Consider the following 22,941-nt stretch of genomic DNA (forward strand, 5'->3'; position numbering starts at 1 on the left):
GTCTTGACTAACCTCCAATTGTGTGGCTTACAGTGTCTTGGCAGAGGAGAAAGAAGGCTTTACTCAGGTTTACCTAACATCTGACTGTAATTTAATGAAGTGAGTGGGTGAGATGTAGGGGCAATGCTGCTGGGACATTACCTCTCATCCTGCTAATTAAGTTTGGGGGCTTTACTAGTGTGAGAGGATTACTAAGCTATTAGGAGGCATTTATTCCATTTGTTTGATTTATGTTGTTGTTTGGGACCAGCTTAGGCTTCCTAATGCAACTGTAAGTCTAGCTCAAATTTAAATGTTTATTATAATTTAAATTAGCTCTGTGAATGAAATTTAAATTTAAATACAACAATGCTGCTGAATAGAGGACATGCATATAGCTATTGTTTGTTTGTAATTGTTGTTACAGTATTTCTTTTTTTGAATTTTGGATTTGGGCTTTAACGTTTTGGCATATTTCCTTCCTTTGTACAAGATTTGACACAATACTGTTAATGCACTGGAAAGTAGATTATCTGGCCTGTGTGTCTGTGTGGCTGTGGCAGGTGGCCGGCGCTGCAGAGGTCAATGCAGCCCAGCGGAGAGGGCGCAGGTGACCCCCACCAACCCCCCCCCCCTGTTCCTGCTCGCTGGACACACTGAAGCCAATTTAGCGCTCACAGCCTTTGCTAGTTCCTGACACATAGCACTATTCATTGCTCTTACTAATGTCTGACTGAGACGCCTTTTAGAGAGCAGTAGAGGAGCAAAGCCAAGGAGCGAGACGATCGAGGGACCAGGGAAGCACTTTTATGCAAGGGGCAAGGACATCCTTAGTGATGTTAATGATGACAGGTATAGATGTATATTCAGGTATAGATGTACATTCAAACTGAAATGCTTTCTATGTATTAATGAATGAATATTGATATGATTGACAGGATAAGTACATTATAATTATATGTATCAAATATAAGCTCTTCAAGTACCTCTATAATGTCTCTGTTGCCAATGACTCTGCATTGTAAGCCAAATTAGTCCAGCACTGTATGTAAAATGATTGGACAAAACATGATTACCTTGTGTATTGCAATCCAATGTTTTGCCACTAAATCTAGTCTCAGTTGAATAAGCATCATCCTGGCAACATTTCAACAAAATTGAACATTATAACCCTCATTAAAGTAGTATTATTTCAGGACATTATAAGTGCACACCTTGTAGTTTTATGCCTCCATCTGCTCTTTACGCAAACTGGCTTGTTAAATCCAAATTATGTTTTAAAATAACGCTTAATTAATTGACCTATTTAATTGCAGAATGGCAGACTAACTATTATAAGTGAGGGGCACTCCTCTGATGCATGCCTGTGTGTGTTAAAGAAGTTGTGTAAACATTGTATTTACCTGACCACTGGGCTAGCACACCTTTCTCACTGTACATGTATTCCACCCTCTCTCTCTCTCTCTCTCTCTCTTTATCTTTTCCTGTTTTCTGTCTCTCAGTTCCTTTTCTCGCTTCTCATCACCTTTCTTCTCTGGTATTTATCGGTTGAATTAACTGCATTCCCTGAAGTGATCCCTTTTCTCCCACCTGATTTACAGGCAACACACCACTTTTAAGTCTCACTTTCCCTGCACCGATCTCCCAGGGGCTGATGGCCTCACATAAAAGCAAAGCAAAGCGTGAGATGGGCTAGCTGTGTTTTCCACTCTCAAATAGCCTGCAGTAGCATGTTGCGCTCCAGGCTATTTGAATGGCCGGCCCATTTGGCTCACCTATGTATTTGAACCTACATGGTTGCTTCAAAACAGGATATAACCTTAAAGGGTAACATCACATATCTAAGTGGAATGATTGCATTGGTAAAACAACAGTGCATTGAGCCGTGTGCAGAATGAGCTGAGGAATGTTTTTGTGCTACTGTTCATTTCTGCCCTGTAATTGACTGGTGACCTGTACCCAACCTCTCTCACACCAGGACCCTTCAAGTTTAATGGATTTTTGGATATACTCCTGTTATTTTCTTGGCTTCTAACTCCTTTCACATTCAAGGTCATATACTGTAGTGTGCGCCTAACTTTCCACAAATTGTAGATTTCTTAGCTAAAATCTACAGCAACATCATATCATTTATGTTTATTTAAAGGTTACGATGATTCGTAGTGGGGTTGAATGAGGTTATTATCCTGTTAGGGTATAACCTACAGTATATGGAGTATTTTTCCATATTCTTTTCTTCTCTATGAGGTTCAGTTTTAAGCCCCATTCCATGTTATTGATTTGTATCACTCCAGTCTTTCATATAGGTTGAGTCTTCTTGATTGAAATGCAATGGAAATAATTTAATTGATCGCAGCATGCTGTAAGCAATTTATATTCAACTATGAGGCAATTTTAGGAACATGGTGCCCGTACAACACATTTGCATTAGTATCTTACTGCCTTTATGAAATGGCTAAGAACATTTATTGGGAAACAGATCATTAAAAACAGCTACACGCAGACATACACAAACGGATGAATAGACGATCACTAACCATATTTTAAATAAAACAAAGGCAAAAATGAACCTGTCGTAAAAATGTGCCTCTCATCTTCACAGCTTGACAGGCACATTTAGTGGTTGAATATGTGTCACTTCTCTCTGGTATAATTCCCTCTTTCCATTATGTATAATTAAAGATGAGTGGCCCCTGCAGTTTGAATTATCTACTTTGTGTCCAGCATAGTTTTGTGTCTAAGCAGTCAGTCTTTTGAAAGAAGTGCTATTACTACCAAATCAACTCTCTAGTTTTTTTCTGTATAGCCTTTAAGTGCTGAAATACACACGTTAAGTTCCGTGGCAGTCAAGGATTTGGGTTTTTTGCTGCACTTCAGGAGCAGTTCCTTTGACTATCACCTACAATGTTCCATTCAAATGCCTTAACAAATAGTAGTATTACATTACATGTTATTTAGCTTCAAGCAAAGCCACTTACTGTACATACACTCCAATAGCCAACTTGAGCAATTTGGGTTAGAGTATTTGCTCAAAATGTTGACTGCAGGGGCTGGGGATCGAACTGCAGACCTATGCAGACCCGTCTGTATCTGCTGCCAATATGTTGGGTGTACCGGCAGTCTGCTCCCAATGAAAAATAAAATGAAAACACTGTAAAATGGGATTCAAGATTATACCTATAGAGACAATTATACACGTCCAGACAGACAAATAAGCAGAATATTACCCTATGCATTCCAGACAAATAAAAACAATAGATGTGTTTTTGAAATTCATCTTGCACAACTTCTGTTATCAGCTCTTGGGAAAGGTTTAACAGCTCAATTTAATCTTTTCACCCAAATACAGGGTGAAAGTCCCCCATGGATTTTTGGTTGAGTTACAAACCATGTCTCATTCCTTTCTCTGTCTCCCTCCCTTTCTTTTATTTCACTCAATGTATTTAAATGTTCTGCTGCAGATTAAAGATACTCCGAGACCATTATGTGTGAACACCATGAATGTTTTCATTCACTTAACAAATTATATATTTGGAATTATTAGAATTGTGTCCAAGTAACTATTCTATTATAGATAACATTTCAGAACAATTCATCACTGTGAGAGAGCTATTTTAATCATACTTTGTTTTATTTAACTTTCCAAATCTCAAGCCTAGTTACATATTCACAAAGCCAAAATGAACCAATGAATCACAGTCGGGTTACATTTAGAGGATTAAAAGTCTTATAGAAGCCATAGGCAAGTTTGGAAATAATTAGAAATTGGATCAAAACTGTTAAAAATGGTAACTCTCTACCTCCCTCTCCCGTTAACTATCCCTGTAATCCCATTTCCCTTAATTTAATAGAACAGAGTGCAAATGGTTGGGATGGGTGGGGTTGTGGGTCTCTCGCCTCCTGTAATTGGTTGGATGAAACAATCAGAGAAGAGCAATTACAGAGCACAGATCGCTGCACAATGGATGAGGATTCTGCGACAATTTACCATGTTGACTGTCTGATCTCTCGTTCTTTGTGTCTCTGATACTTTAATGAAAAAACTGAGGATATTTACCAAGCCTATTGTAACATGAGTGCAAGTTGTAGAATTTAGCAAAAATGATACACTGTGAAAAATGATACTTACTGTATTTACACTACAGAGAAAGTACACTAGGTTAGTTCTTCTTAACATTTTCAAAACTACTCTGTTCTTGCATTAATGGTCTCCTGGGGATTTCTTTGATTTATTAGTCTTTGTAAGAGCTTCTACGGGCCGACAGAATCAAGTAGCACATGGGGAAAATTCAATATATGCTCCCAACCATTGCATTCTAATGAGGATGAGGTATTTTTAATTGCCTATGTGTCTCCTTCAAATAAATGAATGTCCCTTTTTTTTCTCTTACAGATATTAACGAATGCGAAAGGGAACCGTGCAAGAATGGGGGAATTTGCACAGATCTGGTTGCCAACTATTCCTGCGACTGCCCAGGGGAGTACATGGGCAGGAACTGTCAATACAGTAAGTGCTTGTGTTTCTTTTTTTAATGTTTGTCTTTGAACTCTTCTTTTTAAAACAGCACACACAAACCAGACAGCTTGCCGTTAATTCCCATGAAGAACATCTGAGCAGGCTTTTGCTGACCTTTGATTAAAAAATGTTAAAGCTTATACAAGTTTATTAAGTGTGAAGGACATTATTTTGCTTTATTGGTTTACTTATAGCCAACAATTGATCTCATTCACAACTGTAACAGACGTTATACATAAGTCTGTCATACAGCTTTTGTAAGTTCAGGGTTTTTGTTGTAAAGAAAAAAGGGAAAGTAGGGAGTAGGGAAACATCTGGAATGCTTCAATAATTCTCACCTCATTATATCTGAAAATACACCATATGGGGTATGATTCGATCCTCTTTTACAGGAGAGACGGATTCAAAGGCTTGAACACATAAACTGAAATTCTCCCTGTATATTTTCAACTATGACTAGCGCAGGATGGTAATTATTATTGTGTTTTTAATTTGAAAATCATAAGTCTTCACATTCCACAAAATGTTAATATTTTCTGAAATAAGGGCATACTTTTTTCCGCTGGTTAATTAGAAAACATCAACAACTAGAACAACAATGCATTTCTGCATGTTCAGAGAAAAACAATAAACCTTAAAGCGTAATAATAACAAAACAAATAAGTTGAGCATTTGAATACTGAGAAGTCACGGCCACTTTGTTCTTGCAAGCCCTCATTTCATTATTTTTGCCCAGTGGCTGTGTAGAACGAAAGAGAGCTCCTTATCACTTCTTTTGCAAGACGCCTGAGAGCTTAGAGTGGCTTCATGTGTTTATTATGCTATTGCAGGGATTTTCTCGCTCACTCTGGGAACATATTAGGATTAATGTATCAGTGGACTCAGAACCCTTAGCCATCCCTGCACTGCTGCTCACAAATTAATTCATCAGATCTTCTATCTGAGGTGTAGCACAGCCGTTCGGTAACTGACTCAGGAGTTTCAGGAACAAGTCTGCATCGGAAAGAGATGCAGACTTGGAAGTTGCTAAAGCTTGTATTGCAGCCTGATTGATAAAGCTTGGGTAGTGAGTGAGTGACACACTTGAGGAGAAAGATCAAGGGTTTGAACATATGCTAGGCTCCATCGTTTGTTAAATGTTGCTCATTTTCATTGTTCCCATATGGATTAATTATTTATAAAGCATATTATGGAAACATGGACTCAACAAGCCATAGTTTAAATGCATTAGAATATTTAGTTTTAGGTCTGACTTCAACATATTAGATTTGAAATCAAACAATTTCCATGAGGTGAAAGTGAATACTCTCTGCTTTAATTAGGTGGTGTTTACAACAATAACAAGTAACCCATGAAGGAATGTAGAACAATAGCCTGTTTTTGTCCAAATTCCCAAAGGATGAAAATAGATGTGAATTCACTAAACACTCTTAAAGCTAAAAGCCAGCACTATGGTCACGTTTTGTTTATTTCTTAATTGGATATCCAGTGCACTTAAATATAACTTAACAAACCTCAGTCCTAATACTTTTAAATTAAATGGTATAACCATGAACAGGAAGGGGTTTGTGATATGTCTCTAAATGTATGTATACATGTGAAAATCAACATATATGCTTCATCAAACATTATTTGATAATGATGTAGCAGTCTAATCAGAAGTCAGTGGGGTCCCCAATGAATATGCATACAAATGGTAAAATGGCTGAAATATACTCCTATGCACGGCCTCAAAATCTCCTCTGACTTATTTTTTCATCCCACGTTATGTGTGGGCAAGAACTGTTGCTGTTGCAGATTGAGCAGCTTTACGTTTTTTGGCCATACCAGAAGAGAGCGTCGTAATATTATGTAAAGGCAGCTGTGACATTTTGGCCATTGCATGTCTGTTTGGTAATATCCAATTTCAGTGCATTCAATATTGATTCCCGTGGTCCAATGGAAAGTTAGTAGTGAATAATAAAATCATGTCTGTACCTGGCCAACCTAAATGCCAGTGGAATATATTAGAAGACATCAAATACAGTGAGATAACGATTGGCCCATGCTGCCTCAGCCTTTCTGTTAAAGCTAATTGAGGATTGTTACTGTTGATTCGAGCAGAGACATTCACTTTTCCAGACATTATTATGGGTTGAATGGTCAGTAAAATATCCAATTCTGAGGAAATGTGAGGACCCCTGGTTTCCAAAAGAATCCTAGGGCCAAGATGATTATGAAACCATCTGCTCAGAGTGGAATCTAAATCGATTTAAGTTCTTCCAAGTTTTTCTCTAACTTACTAACACCCTGGAACACAAATAAAACCCAATAGCCCTGTAACAAATACACCCCAGAGCTTGAAGCTTTGGCGGTTTATTGCAAATGATCTGTTTTCATCGCCACCTTTTGTTGAAATCTGAGATGTATCATCGTTACTTTAAGCTCTATTTACAGTGACAAATCTTTCTGCACAATGTGTCACTGATTCTGACCCGGAAAACTCATATGCTAGAGAATGTATTGCATTACTAAAACTATCAAATGTAGCAGACATAGTACAGTGATTGATTATGTATTTGTTAATTAGTATGAAACATACGTTAACAATGTGGTTTATTTTAATTAAGGGAACCCCTTGTTTTCTTATGGTCAAGAAAACAAAGAAACAAATATATATCTCATCCTATTCATTATGATATCATTTACACCCCTAATGCAGACTTCATTAATAATCCATTGTACTACACAGCAGTTATACCATATTTGTGTTAGTAGGTAGAGACCAAATACTTATATTAAGTACATACACACCAAATAAGATATATATGGATACAATCTCACCATTCTAGTTCACCAGAGAGTAGTGACAAGTATATTTTCCACTATAACTTCACATAATGACACACCCATATAATACATATAGAATTAATTAATCCAGTCTCAATCGTCACCTGTGGAACATCCATTACTGATTTCAGTTTTCTGTGTTTATCATTCTTTCTCATCCATTATTTCCGCCGCATGCTCATTAGTATTGGTGTACTGGCATTACATTCAGTGGGGCTCTAATTTGTTTAGGCTGTAGGTAGGGCTTGTGGGAGATGGATTCAGCTGTCACATCAGCGTAGTGCTGGTGTTAGTGATGTGTGCTGTCGTAGGGCTGATGTATGCTCAGGGGCCAGCAGGCCAAGGCCCCGGGGCCCGCTGCCTCTGACGGACGGCTGGCAGGCGGCTCGTTAAGAGTGGCCCTTCATGGCCACAAGGTGAGATGGGCTGGGACTCTGCAACAGTGTCTTAACACATCTTGCATATAGAATACCCTTCAACAGGTACTAGGTCTCGACAAATACGGTACTGTGATGACGCAACATTGCACCTCGGTACCAACGTCATGTCGTAATAAGGAACATTTGATTATGTTTTAAACTCAACAGTTGCATCAGCGTGATATGGCATCAGGTGAATGTGCCAGATTAGCGTGTGTAAATCCACAGGGTCCCTTACAAATTGAAAGTCAGGTTCAACTAAACATGTTGTATTGCTGTTTGTATTTATTTGCACCCTCTACATTATTCACAGCCGGTGTGACGATTCAACAACTCAATTCACACTCTTTAGCCTGGAATCCATTAAAGGCGTGCTAACGACATAGCTTTTGGTCTGTCGGTTGGTACATCACTTTAGTCCAGACTGAAATATCTTCAAAGACTATTTTAAGGATTTATATATATTTTTCAGGAGAAATCCATTTGTCCATCGTTTTCTCTTTATACTATACATTTGACTTTGGATTTTTAAGATAAGCTTCCTGAAAGATGGATCTTCTTTTTATTCCCTGTTAAAAAGAGAAAAAACACCAGTAAAGACATATTCTTATGGTGTCTGAATGAATAGGATTAGATATAAAATGTTAAAATGCAACTGATATCATACTGTATATCGATCACAATGGTCATTTTGGAAAGTCCGACCTAGACTAATAAAAGATTCCCCAATCTTTCTGAGTCATGGGTTTAAATTGGTTTACCACGTGTCAAATGGAAGCTGCTTGTTCTTTTTCTGACGTGTTAGAAGGAATGAGTGTAGTCTATCTAAAATATAATGGAAAATATAAAGCTTCAGCATTATGTTACCGCATCCACCTACACCATCCCCTCATCGGTTTGGAAGCGATGAGTCACACACGAGGAAGAACTAGCAAAGCAAGAGGGATTTACCATAGTGGAATATATAAACACATCTCTGTCAGTGCAAACACACACAGATATAGTCATTGCTCTCGCCCAGCCTCCATTCGATCCCCCTGGACCATCCTCAGACATTACTCACTGTCTCCCTGCCTCTCTGTTGCCTAGAGCCCCACTGTTTTAGCAGCTGGATACATTGTGCTAAGGTTGTTTTCATTGTTCCATTCTTCTCTGACTCTTGGCTTTCTTCTGTGCTGAAAGTCTTCTTTCAAGCCTGCCACTTAAATGTGTGTGTGTGTGTGTGTGTGTGTGTGTGTGTGTGTGTGTGTGTGTGTGTGTGTGTGTGTGTGTGTGTGTGTCTCATCCGTCTATGTGTCAGCCCTGGGTTTGAAATGCTTAGGTGATTTGTTTAAATTGTGAAGGCATCACAGCCTCCGTGTGACTGCTGCTCCAGGCTTTCCCTGAAGGCTGCTTTACACGGACACTTACAGTTCAGCTGGCATGAGCGAGCAGTGCCTCTGGCTGAACTTTGTGCTTGATGTGTCCTCATTCTTTTGGAACACTTCCAAGTTGACTCAGCATTCCCAACACTTGTGGTTTTCTAGCCTCTTGAACACAGCTATTATCATCTGAAGCCAGAGCCTATGCTAACAAAAATGAATGAGTGGATTACATTTGTACCACTTTTCAGTGCAATCAAATATTGATATCCTCTGTTTTGTTACTCTATTATTTTATCCCTGTTGTCATTAGAAATAAAACCAAGACCAGAGTAAAATACATGTCACATTTTGTCATCATAAACTGAATGTGATTGTCCTGTTCAATTCAATGTGCAATTTGGGCATCAATAATAACATTGTTCTCTCCGTAATACCTAACCCTCGTTCCATTTAGAAAATGTTAAGAGCCATAACAGCGTGAAATAAAAACACACACCAGTACCTCCAACCGTCCCATCCATTTGCTGACACATAAGAGAAGCACTGGGGAATATATTCCATTTTGCTAAACACTTCAGGTTTATACTTAACCTCATGACTTTCAACTCTAATGGAGAACAAAATATCCCTTTCTGCAATTTCAGATAATTGCTCTGTGAAGGACACACTGCCATACGATGAGCAGTGACTCCTCTTAATGTTCTTTAGACCTGTTCAAGTTTTTAGCTGGTGTTAGCTAATCTTCACTGGCACATGTCTTATTTTGCATAACACAGTATTAATTGCAAATTATAAATATTAAGAATCATATTTACAATCATGCAATGCGGGGCTATCAATCCTTGCATTTATGTCTACTACTTGCTTGAGTTAGGGACTAATTAAAACTTTAGAATCTGTCACAACCTACACACAAACTGTGCAGCTGTGATGCTGCTTATTTTTGTGAGGCACTATGGGCATGAAGAAATGTAATGATGCAGGGGTTTGCATCCAAAATTCCAACAAACTTTGTGTCACATCTCAGCCGTTTGGTTTATCTTTAAATTTCACAACATCGAAAAGCAATTTCTGAGACTCTTTAAAGTGTTCATGTTGCATATTACCACTTAAGTGTTGAATTATAACCGATGAAGAGCAACATCTGAGTTACACAACACTGAAACTGTGCGGTCTGAAAGATTCTCCAGTCACATCTGATTTATCTTTGATGGTTATACAGCACAGCCGTTTGAAACATCAATTCAACCCCAGTTGAACCGTTGAAGATATTTTCCTTGCACACCTGAGTCTTCAATTAACTGATGAATAAAAGCAAAAGAATGTGCATGTTTTTCACCCTCCTCATGCAATCCAAACTAAGGACAGTTTTCATAGAAATGGCAGATGGTTTATGTGTAAATCAACAATAAGAAAATATTATGAAGGGTACAGTGCAAACCTTGTTTTTGAATGTTTTGCAATTGTTGAAATATAAAAAAAGCAAAATTAATAGTCTATTCGATTTACATTCCCAGAACCCTCAATGTCTCAAATTCTCTGAATGTGATAAGGATTGAGAGGTTAAAAAAAATTCTTGAAGACGTAAGGCTAGTGTTTCTGTCTAATGATAATGCTCTCATACCTTGATACTGCAGCCTGTAAGGTGTTTAAAGCTCTAACAAATATGGATGAGTTTGGGGTCGATGCTATCCAGTCCCAGCTGCTTGGGTGAAAGCCTAAGGACTCTGTTACTAATGGAAAAGATAAAGGAGCCACCTGTCCCTCAGGTGTGGACAGCATAAGGACAGAGACTAGTCATCTTGTTGACTGAGGTGACGAGAGCGTCTCTTAATAATAAGAGAGACAGGAGTCATGCTGGACAAATCAATGACGACCTCAAAGACAAGGACTTAGTGAGAAGTCTTCACAAAGAACAGGAGAGTGGAGAAAAAGTTTCTGTTTTAATGACCATACCTGATACTTTACAAGTGGAGTTAGACAGCTATCAACTCTGACATTGAGGAGATTAATTAAAAACTGTATTGGAGTTCAAAGTCACTGACATAGAAAAAATGCGGACATTGTGGTATTTTAAGAAATCTATAAGCATCGCACAGACTGGGTTTCACACAATTCTGAGTGATGAAATGACATGAAGGCTCATCTCTTTCTCTCTCTCTCTCTTCACTCAGGATGCTCTGGACCTCTCGGTATGGAGGGCGGTATAATCTCCAACCAACAGATAACAGCCTCTTCCACCCACCGCGCTCTCTTCGGCTTGCAGAAGTGGTACCCGTACTTTTCTCGCCTCAACAAGAAAGGACTGGTGAATGCCTGGACGGCTGCCGAAAATGACAGATGGCCATGGATCCAGGTAAAGTGCAGTCACAGGACACATGCAGAACACACAGTCTGAATTATATATACACGTTATTGTCTTGTTTGTGGTGGCTTTCAATTGTTGGATTGAAGTTTACTTCCAAATAACATTATTATTTGTAGTTGATGGTTTAATGAAATATAATAATGTGACAGTAACGTTTATTTCTGAACCATTAAGTGATGTCACACACATCTATCAATCTATTTGATCTAATCCACTGTGCCATCTCCGTTTTAAAGGTCCACTATTTTACTTCAATATATTATAGGTCTCAGATATATACAAATGATGTCTCTGAAATGTTTGACTCGAAATACCAAGCATCCCATAATCCCCTCTGTTTCAGCCCTGTTTCAAAAGTGCTGATTCTCTGTCTGTCTGGGGTTACCTTGGTTGGTGATTGGCTAATGGTTACACAAGCCAAAAAAGTCGTTATGACATCACAAAGTGGCCAAAATCTGATCAGCTCATTTTCAGACAGGTTTTTATAGAAATGGATCAGGACAAAAAGTGAGAGCATATTTTTTCCTGAAACTTTCAGAATCTCTTTACACAGAGGGGACACATGTTTATGTAGAAAAGACATGAACAAGTGGATTTTGCACAATAGGTGACCTTTAACGTTTAGTTGTGTCATTCTCAAAGCTGAGGCTACAATGGCACGTTAATATTTTGATGACTTAATGCACTGATGCTTTCTCTTTACCTCGTCTTATGCAAATCACTCTGCTGTCAAGATGAAGATTTGATGTATCATTTAGCTTAACACTCAACAGTATTTTTTACAGTTATATTATCCCCCCCGAAATTGAACTAAGCTTGAAAATGCAGTCTCTCATTTTGACATGTTTGAATACCTCTGATCAAAAACGAAGTATTGTGAAATGAAAAGAAAAGCAGTGAACGTTGATACAGCGAAGTCTGCTCCTACTCAGGCTATGAGAAGATAACCTTCATGCTGTACCATCACACAAATACTGTACATTGTATGGTCGTTCTGAAAACCCAGAACCTATTGCTTTACTTTTTATTGGCCTCTTTTAATCCTAAAAAAGTCCTTCCTCATATAATTGTATCCCTAGGAATAAGGATATGTTGTAGGTCTCATAGCATTAAGCAATGATTAAATGATGGTTTGGAAGCTGTTGCAGCTCCTACGCCTATAATGATCTGGCTCCAGTTAATAACCTATGTATAACTGATTGTCTGGATTTATTTTGAGCACATAGTCATACGTCATGGTCCCGCACTGAAACGGCTGTTGCATATTCAGTAGAGCAAATGTCAGATGATATTGTTAAGATAAATAAATCTACCTCCAACTCTGAAGTCTCGGTCTAGTGCCGAAGACGCACTAATACAACAGATGAACAATATTCCACATGAAAATGTTGACAAATTGTTAAATAATCAATCACTTAGCTTGTTGATTAATTAAATTTTATAAACACATGTTTCGTTTCTGACTTGTTACGTTACTCTTACTTTTTGAGTCACTACTGTTGTGACAGAAATGCTGACAGCAACCTTTGAAGTGGGCTGTTATCAGATACATGATCCACGGACAGTGAACCGTGACCCAATGTAATAGAAAACCAAACTACAGCGTGACAGTGTGATGAAGAAAGTGAAGTTGTACCTTACAACAAGAGAAGAGTAACATTGGGAGAAATGGCTTTGTGAAGATACAGCCAACACGAGTAAGAGAAAAGGAGCCGTGCACTTGGAGAGGCTGAGGAGAGCGGGACATAAAACATTCAGGCAGTTTGTTTGACTTTAATGAAGCCACGCGGGATATTACGCAGGATGCTATAGGCATTGTGTGTTTCTACAGAGGGCCCGGATAATTGGGACGTGAGTACAGAGGTGTTCAGTCCTGGCAGTGTTTTGGGATTGTGCTAAGGAGTAAGCAGGGTGCTTTAGTGCAGAGCGATGACTGCGTTTGAATGTCATGTGAAATATGTTATACTGACAGATGACAACACTATCAAAACGCGGATCAGATTATTCTGGCTATTTGTGAGGTGTTCTTTGGTGCCGTATGCTTCTTTGGATGTCAGTCAGTGTTTGCTCTCTCAACCCAAACACAGAGAATCATTCTTTGAATAATACATCATAGGAGAACCGACGGAGCATGCATTCGGCGTACATGTTTTTGTTTGTGTTAATGTTTGGTTTTGTGTGCTTGTGAAATGAGCTTGCTACTGTTCACACATCTATGTATTGTCAGAATATTTTTTTCACATCCTTGCCACGACTAGCTCACACATAAAATTGCATTTGAACACTCAAGGGAAATTTGCTGTCGGTTTGACCAATATCAGCAAATATATAGCTCCAGCCAGCTGCGCTCGAAGAATGAAACAACCCAAATCACTTGTGACGGCTTGGAGGGTCCACACATCGTTTAATAGAAGCTCAACTTTTAATGACATAATGCTCAGATGCAGATCTGAGTAGATCTGCATTTTTTATCATGGTTGGATGTATATAAATAACCTGCTTTGAGTCTTACTCTGTCTCTTTTGATTCCATCATTCCACATTATTATTAAAGCATTTTACAAACCACAAAGCAACCAATGCTATTTATGAACATGTATTCTATAATAATAAAAGCACTACTGCCGTCAATATTACTTACATTAAGCCTTTACTTTCATACATAAACAGCATTTAAAAAAGTGTAATTCTGCATTATTGCACAACATTTTTGACTGGTTACTGTCAATATGATACCAACAATGATTCTTATATAAATAGGAGTCATGAATTAGGTTCATAAGCTTAATCCTAATGCAGCTCTCAGATCTGGGCTGATGGTTCAGGCCATGTTGAAGTGTTTAAAGGTCCCCTATTATACTGCTTTTCATCAATATATGATAGGTCTCAGATATATACAAAACATGTCTCTGAAGTGTTTGGCTCCAAACACCAAACAGATCATTGCAGCATCCCATAATCCCCTCTGTTTCAGCCCTGTTTCAAAAGTGCTGATTCTCTGTCTGTTACTTTAGATGAAAATAAGGAGCCACGCCCCACTGCCCTTTCACACCAACACGTTTTCAGCGCCGGCTCGGAGCTAGAGCCTGAAAAGTACCGTTTTTTCCTGTTCACATTGCAGAGGCGCTGCTCTTAGCTCCGGAATCCGGTTCACTTCCAGCTCCAAAAAATTGTCGGTCTAGAGGCAAGAGCTTCGGAGCTAAGAGGCGGCGTCGCTTACGTCTAGGCGTGCAGGAAACTAAACCCACCTCCCCTGAACATGGGTCGACTGAAGAGTCTCGTCATGCCTGCCTACAAGCAGTCGCGCTGAGCAAAGTGACTAGAAGGCAACCACACACTTTATAAAGTCAGGCAACACTAACCAGGCTCCGTGTGATTCTGTTTATTTGCACCTTACTTTGACCATCCGTTCACTGCTATTGATCATTCTGGAGAGCAGGCAGACATTTTGTTTTTTATTATAGCAGCTATCGGATGGAATCCATACATGGGCTCCACAGGTTGAAAAGTATAAGGTTGGAGAAGTGGTTATTTAATTTAATCTGGCTATGCTTTAAAAGCAACACGACCATCGACCCGACGCAGTCCCCCGTTGTTGTTGTTGTTGTTGTGAGCGTCGTTGGGGGACAAATCAGCGATGTAAACGGTGACGTCATGACGCAGCAGCGGCAGCACCATCCTCTAGCTCTAGCTCGGAGCTAGAAAGGGAAAAGCGCTGGTGTGAAAGCCGCATGAGAGATATTTGGTTAAAAAGAACACAATGGTGCTAGGAGGAGATTCAGGTGATAAGGNGAGAATAAACTCCCGTGGAAGAGCAGCCAGCACTGCAGCGGTCGGTAAATGCCGCTGAAACACATTAATAAACAATGAACCACGGCACTCTGGAGAAAAGTATAAGCTTGGAGAAGTCGTTATTTTATTTAATCTGACTTCGTATGATTAAAAGCAGCACGATCATCAACCCGACACAGTCCCCCGTTGTTGTTGTTGTGAGCGCCGTTGGGGAGCAAATCAGCGATGTAAACGGTGACGTCATGACGCAGCAGCGGCTGCCCAGTCGGGCTCTGGGCGGTGTGAACAGAGCGGGAGCAGAAAAGGGAAACCGGAGCTGAACCAGAAAAGCTCTAGCTCGGAGCTAGAAAGGGAAAAGCGCTGGTGTGAAAGCCGCATGAGAGATATTTGGTTAAAAAGAACACAATGGTGCTAGGAGGAGATTCAGGTGATAAGGTGGGGGGGGGGTTACCTTGGTTGGTTATTGGCTAATGGTTACACAACCCAAAAAGGTCGTTATGACATCATAAAGTGGCCAAAATCACGTTTTTTGGCCACTTTATGACGTTTTTATATTTTTCAGAATCTCTTTACACAGAGGGGACACATGTTTATGTATAAAATAAATGAAAACGTGCATTTTGCATAATAGGTGACCTTTAAAGGTTTGCAATGCCCCCATGATTAAACATAATGATAGCATGGTTCATATTGCTGGATATTACTCTAAGGTTGTGACATGGTTTGGATTATTTTATGCCTTGTTCTTGAATGGTTATTGGTTGGCTCCAACAATGAGTCGTCGGTATATCAAATGTCCTCTGACGTGAAACTACGGTGCACAATACAGATCATACAGCCATTTTTCATCTGTTTTAGAAAACAGTCAAAGCACAAAAAACTGTTAAAACCAGAATCTCCGCAGCTTTGGTTTTTGTTTGCTGTAACTCAACATGCCTTGTTATAATCATGATGAAAATGTCCCAGTCATTACTATACTTTACATGTTATCTGAAATGGCCAGTGACAAAATTACTGTTGAAAAGCCATATATCAAATGATGTGTACATACAGTACTGTAACTGATCCAGGACATAATCAGATCCAGGATGTTGCCATTGGTTACATGCTGAATATTTTCACACAGCATTGAATGTTGTTTTAAGGGAAAACAGGTTAAATCACACCATGCAAAACCCTACACTGTATGTCTTAGGAAAAAGGCAAGGGCGAACTGGTGAGAGAGTAAAAGATCAGAGTAAACTTCTTCTAGCTCAAAACTTAGAGAGTGCACACATAACTAACACACAATACTTTAATTATTTTTAATGAGACGTTTTTATTCTGCACCTTAATAAAGGTCCGCAGGAAAAATATACACAGTGGAAGAGAATCACGCTGTTTCGGGAAAATATTTGTCATACTTAATTACGATAATAATTCTCAGTAAAGATATAATAATACACTTTATTTATAGCACCTTTCAAAACATAGTTACAAACTGTTTTACACAGAAATACACAGAGAGCAAGTTAATTAACCAGCAGCATATAATCACAAAAACACAAAGTAAATAATAAAACAAAAATACATAGATTAAGTATAAATGAAATTAATATCAGAATACAAATAAAATCACATATTAATTCGTTTTTAAAACTCTGACGTGAAACATCTAGACTTTGAAAAATGAGAAGGGATTAAGTGTCATGACCACTGAGTAGTGGGCATACAATAAGTGAGATGTCATCTCAATATGAGTTAATCTTGCACCTGGGATTCCAAATAGGGTTTAATTACATTTGATTTGAAAAATATGGAACATTTTCAAGATTTAGATTTAGGTACAAGACTTCAAATATCATGAACTAAATATGTTGTCTTGTAATCTTTAACATCTCAGTGTAATTTCTGTGCAGTTTGTTGGTGCCGCTGTCGCAAAGACAACCAAACACTTACTATTTTCCTCAGTTACCAACAACAACAACAACAACAACAGAGATGGTTATTACATATTTTGTATTAGTTGATTTTTATAGTAACAAGCAGACCAATCTTCTTGTTCATATTTCATCAGCAACTTGCCTACTGATTGCATCCTGGCTACTGTCAGAAGCAAGAAATCACCACAAGAATAAAACATATTTCTTTTACCTAAAAAACCCAGTCTTAGCTTATGATAAAAAAAACAAAGGGCAGCTTTTGTTATGTACTGATTTAGATTAGTAAATGGAACGCATGTTATCACTCTTTGCTTTCTTTACCCCCTTTATAAACAAGGGTCTTTTGCTTTTGGTAGAATTGTTTTATTACCTGAGGAGCGAATTATTTGGTTGAATGTTAGGGTCATTTGTTGAGTAGTGAAATGCTTTCCTATAATAATGCAATGTCTATGTGTCTGGCTTTTATTTTTGAAATGGAAGAACTGAATGAATTGAGCTGTAAAGCACTGCTGTTAACAATGTTGAAGCAAAACGTTTCCTGTCTTGTTTCAGAATATGCTCCGTCCTGATCTTCATTTTTCTGGGAGATTTGCAAAGTGAAAAGCCAATCTGTGTCATGATCCTAGTGTTATGTCACAGTTTTAGTTTTGTCTGTCTTGTTATGGGTTTTATTTTTGCAATTCTGTCTTTCCTATCTCCCTCCATGTTGGTCACGGTCAGTCAGTCCACGCATTCTAACAGAATGAACCGAAAAAGGTAGGACCCAAATGCAGAATACAAAAAAGGTAAAAAGGTCTAGGAACAAAAAGCGAGCTTTATTTTAAAAGCTGATGAACAAAAACACGGCACGGTAGCACAAGGTAGCTACAACACAAAAACTGACCGTGACCAACAGGGAGACAGAGACAGAGAGACTCAGGGAGACAGGAAAGACAGAATTGCAAAAAAAAAAACATAACAAGACAGACAAAACTAAAATCGTGAAATAACACTAGGATCATGACAATCTGTATCCAATCCAAACACAAAAAGTGTATCTGTTCAGCTATTTATTTAAAAAGTTGTCCCATGCCATTTTAGGTTATGAATTTCCAACGATGTCTCACTCAAACAAATAAATGCATCACTATTAGCGCTGAGGTGACGGACGTATGTTTCTGAGTGGTCATTAAAAATGTGAAGAATCACCCCAATTACCCCGGCCGTGGCCTTTTAGTGACAGGCCTTCTAATTAGTGCAAGAAGTATCTATCTCTATGGAGAAAACGGTGGGGAGCGAAGAAATGCTGTGAATGAGAAACAGTGGGTCGTAGCAGCTCTGAGTCTCTAAGAGGCGTCCTTATGTATAATTAACTTAATACATCGGCTTAAGTAAGTCAAAAAATCTGCGTAATTGAGGCTTGTCTCTACATATGTAAATTAGAAAGGATATCAACACTGACAAATAATTATTATGCATTTCTCCATTGGGTTTTGACAGTAAAAACATGCTTTTTGAAGATAAACAGCTCTTTCTTATGCTGGATCTGTAATAGCCAGTACTCTAACCATTAATCTGCTCAGGAGACACAGGTGTTTTTTTTGGACACGCAGACTATAACTCGTGGGCTCAGACTATGTGCTTGAGATTTTACTCTAAATATAAATAGATATTGACTCACTTGTAAATTGCCTTGATTCAAAAATAATGCTAATATTCCTGAACCAGAAAGTGAACTCAAGCCATAGAAATACCTGAATGTGGATCACAGTATCAGTGAAAAGAGACTGCAATTTATTTTGGATAAGCTTTAAAATAGTTAATGTTCTTATCTTAAAATGACTTGACCTTGAGCTGTACTGCTCTACTTCAAGCTAGTTATTCAAATTCTCTTTGAGTCTACATTTCTTTCCTCAGGTTTGGCCATTTCAGGTTTGTGGTCCTTTATTACTTTACTTTTGGGCTGTAGCCATGAAACAGTAGAACACAGTGTTGTATATATTGTCAGAGGGTGATGAGTCAAAGTGGCTCTCTCTTTTTTCCTGAAAATGAAGCAGTTTGTTGTGAATGTAGTGCCAAACTGTTTAATGAATAATTACTATCACTGCTTTATTTGCTTGATCTAATTTGTCTCTAACTAATGTAATCATGCTGTGATGCATGTGTTATCCTGCCCTACTTTATGATCATTAATAATATTGAGTGTATAAAAATAAATTGCATTGCGTGTGTAAGTGACTGTAAGTACAATGTGTGACTTGAACACAGCACCACTTCTTTGCCACCACAAGCTTCTTTATATGACACAAGCCATGTGAAAAGAAAAATAACAAAAACACCTCTTTAGACTTTTTTTTTAATTGCTTTACCAAACTACAGGCCCTTTAGTAGTCAACCAGCAACGACAGGTTCATTACATAAACTGTAGAAAAACATATGAGGCATGTGTCACATCACTTATAATGTAGGTCTCTCAGGCGGCCCATCCTGTAACTGGAAGTGGATTATTCAATTCTGGGCAACGACATGTGAGAATGGATGGAGATAAGGCAGCGCCAAACAACTGCATGAGTGTGATAGGCTGAGACTCCTATCAATCAAACAGGCATGGTTTGACATGTTCGAAAATCCCCTTGACCTTAAACATTTGAACATTAATTACAATACATATCATAACTTTAACCCTTATATATTATAGGAAAATATGTGGAATGGCAGTGTTGTTGGAATGGACTCTATCAAAGTGAGAAACATGTCAAAGCAAACCCTAAACTGTTGTTTAACACATCTATTGTCCTGAGATAATAATGATCCTGCTTTGTGTGCACTGAGCACACACACATTCATCACTTTGCTGTTTCTTACTCTTTCCTTTCCTCTTGGCTCTCCAAGCCGCTTGTCATTGGTACCGTATTGACAGTCTGCACAGGGTTGACAGACTGGATCTAGAGCGTGAGGATTGATTAAATGTTCCATTCGATCACAGACTTTCTGAATAAGATGGATGGCCCTGACAGAAAAGATACAAAGGGGGGTACTTGATTCCCATGACTTGCGTGGGCACACTGCTCGTGCACACGCATAGACAAAGACGCACTCATTCAAACTGTCTGGAAATGAAGCAATAACTTCTCGATGTTGTCTTCTTTTTACTCCACAGATAAACCTGCAGAGGAGAATGAGGGTCACAGGCCTTATTACCCAGGGTGCAAAGCGTATCGGAAGCGCAGAGTACGTCAAGTCTTACAAAGTAGCCTACAGTGATGATGGGAAGAGCTGGAGAACATACAAAGTCAAGGGCAAAGATGATGATATGGTAAGACACACACGAGGACCCACGAACACAACACATACACACCCATTGTCTTCTCTCCACTCTTTCTCTTTAGCCTCTCACTGTGTAATACACAGGCGAAGGTACACACATGCACACACTCGCGCACGTTCACACACAGCGACAAGAGACTGTGCACTCAGTCAAGGGCAGGGTGGAGGACATGATGAGATGGCTTTTTAATTAGCTAGCACACACCGGGCCCATCCTGCTGTCCCTTACCCCCCTCCACTTTTATGACTTCTAGATTGAATTTTTATACTATTTGGGGATGAAACAGCCACCAAATAGGCCACACAGCGTTCTATCATTCCTGACAGCAAACCACGGCTGTCTCCCATTTGGCGGAGCTCCGAATGACCCCGACTTCCAAACTTCCTTCAAATGTATTACACGGAACAATGAGTCTACTTGAACATCCTGGGATCTCAGTCTTGTGCTTTTCTTATATAGCTTTTATTCGCTCAAAATATGGCGTACAGAAAGAAACAATGTGAATGCTTGAGTGACTTTCTTTTGTTGAGGTGGATGTTTTACAAATATAAGCAGACTGAGATAAATACCTGCACAGAAGGACCTGTGAGTGTGTAGTTAGAGGCCCTGATCCTTGACCAAAAATAAGTTGGGGGGTTTTGTTCACATTGACCTGCTGCCACCCAGTGACAGCTCCTATTTTCTGTATCACATGAAAACACACCGCTCTGTCTCTCCCGTGCTTTCTCTCTCTCTCTCTCTCTCTCTCTCTCTCTCTCTCTCTCTCTCTCTCTCTCTCTCGCCCTCTCTGCGCTTCACACATGCAGTACATCAGTCACTCAAATCACAGAGTTTCTGTCAGGTCATCTGGATACAACTCTCCAGAAGGTATAGCGATATAATTGGAGCTCTAATTTAAAACACACCACTGTTCTTATGAATTATGGGCTCAAATGGTGCGGGAAATTGTCTATTTTCTCATGTAATTCCAGCTCATTGACCTTGAAAGACAGCAATTTGTTGAGTGTGGAGTAGACACTAGAGACAGCGCCAGATAGACTAAATTACAGCAAAACTGATCTGTTATACCATCCTCCCCGCCCCCATCTGCTGTTATTTCATCCCCTGCAACAGATTTTCAGAGGAAATGTCGATAACACCGCTCCATCAGCCAACTCCTTCACCCCTCCCATTGAAGCCCAGTACGTGCGCATTTACCCCCAAGTCTGCAGGAGGCACTGCACCCTTCGCATGGAGCTGCTGGGTTGTGAGCTAACAGGTGGGTGAGATTCAACGTTTCACACAAATTCTGAATTCATTATGAAATTATCTGAAAATCCACTGCACTATGCCTCCTGCATAATTTTGCCATGCTGCATTTTCTATGTGGAAACAGTAATGAAAATATACTCCTTTTTTTGGAGGTAAGGAAATTCATGCGGTCAGGATGATTATAACAAATGTGTTGTTGTTGCCAGGCTGCTCTGAACCACTTGGTCTGAAGTCAGGTCATGTCCAGGACTACCAAGTCACGGCCTCCAGCATCTTCAGGACGCTCAACATGGACATGTTCACCTGGGAGCCTGGCAAGGCCCGGTTGGACAAACAGGGCAAGGTCAATGCTTGGACAGCTGGACACAGTGACCAATCACAGTGGCTACAGGTAAGAAGATATCTGTAGCTAGATGTTAACTCTGCTAAAGTTACTACAGCGATTTGATCTAGCGCTAAGCAGGGAAATGAACTGACAGCTATTTTCTTGCAAATAGCTGGTTTTCACTCTGCTCAATACCAGCTCTTACCTCTCTGGCATCGTAATCGATGGTGTGTTCATGGTAATACATGACAAAGTTAGACTTCCTTGATGTGTACGGTACAGTGTGAGATGTGAAAAGGAATTATATTTGAAAATACAACCTCTCAGTAATTTTCTTAGAAACAGTCATTAATAGATATTCATTTCCTTTTTTCCTTAAGCCAGCCCATTTGAATCCAACACCTACATTGGCTCTCTTTGAAGAGTTACCCCTATAATCTTTGGCTGCAGCCCAGGTTTTCTTTCTCTATGAAAACAGCCAATCCATTTGTTTTCATTACTGTAGCTGATGGCTGAAAATGTCTCCTGAAAGGGACAAGACACGTCTCTAAGTGAACGCTTACACCCCATTCTTTCTGCTTAACAATATGAGCGATTGATCCAGACATAGGGAGTTAAGACGCATATCATTCAGACTCAATCATGCCCAGAATGACCTCACGTATTGCATTTTTTTTGTTTTTAAGATAAAAGGCAGTATAGGCTCTTTGCTTTTAGAGTAAGAAACCACATCTGACTTCAAGCTGCAAAACAGATAGCATAAAAGTAATTGTGATGTGGATCATTTTCTCAGGGAATTGAAGATCAGAGGCCTCTCTGCTGCACTCGTTCCATGCTTACTGCCTCCCTGGCGGTGACACAGTTAGAGCT

At 39.2% G+C, this 22,941-nt stretch overlaps 1 protein-coding gene across 1 annotated transcript; it reads left to right on the top strand.

Annotated features, from left to right (window-relative positions):
• The first annotated feature begins 807 nt into the window (after nucleotides 1-807).
• edil3a (EGF-like repeats and discoidin I-like domains 3a) lies at nucleotides 808-22,155 on the top strand. The gene is made up of 6 exons (XM_010790788.1): nucleotides 808-831; nucleotides 4,373-4,486; nucleotides 11,282-11,463; nucleotides 20,328-20,483; nucleotides 21,609-21,753; nucleotides 21,953-22,155. Exons 1-6 carry the CDS (start codon nucleotides 816-818, stop codon nucleotides 22,153-22,155), a joined length of 816 nt encoding a protein of 271 aa, XP_010789090.1. The 5' UTR covers nucleotides 808-815.
• The last annotated feature ends 786 nt before the right edge of the window (nucleotides 22,156-22,941 follow it).

Source organism: Notothenia coriiceps, unplaced genomic scaffold (assembly GCF_000735185.1).
Source record: "Notothenia coriiceps isolate Sejong01 unplaced genomic scaffold, NC01 NC01_scaffold00034562, whole genome shotgun sequence".
Taxonomy (NCBI): domain Eukaryota; kingdom Metazoa; phylum Chordata; class Actinopteri; order Perciformes; family Nototheniidae; genus Notothenia; species Notothenia coriiceps.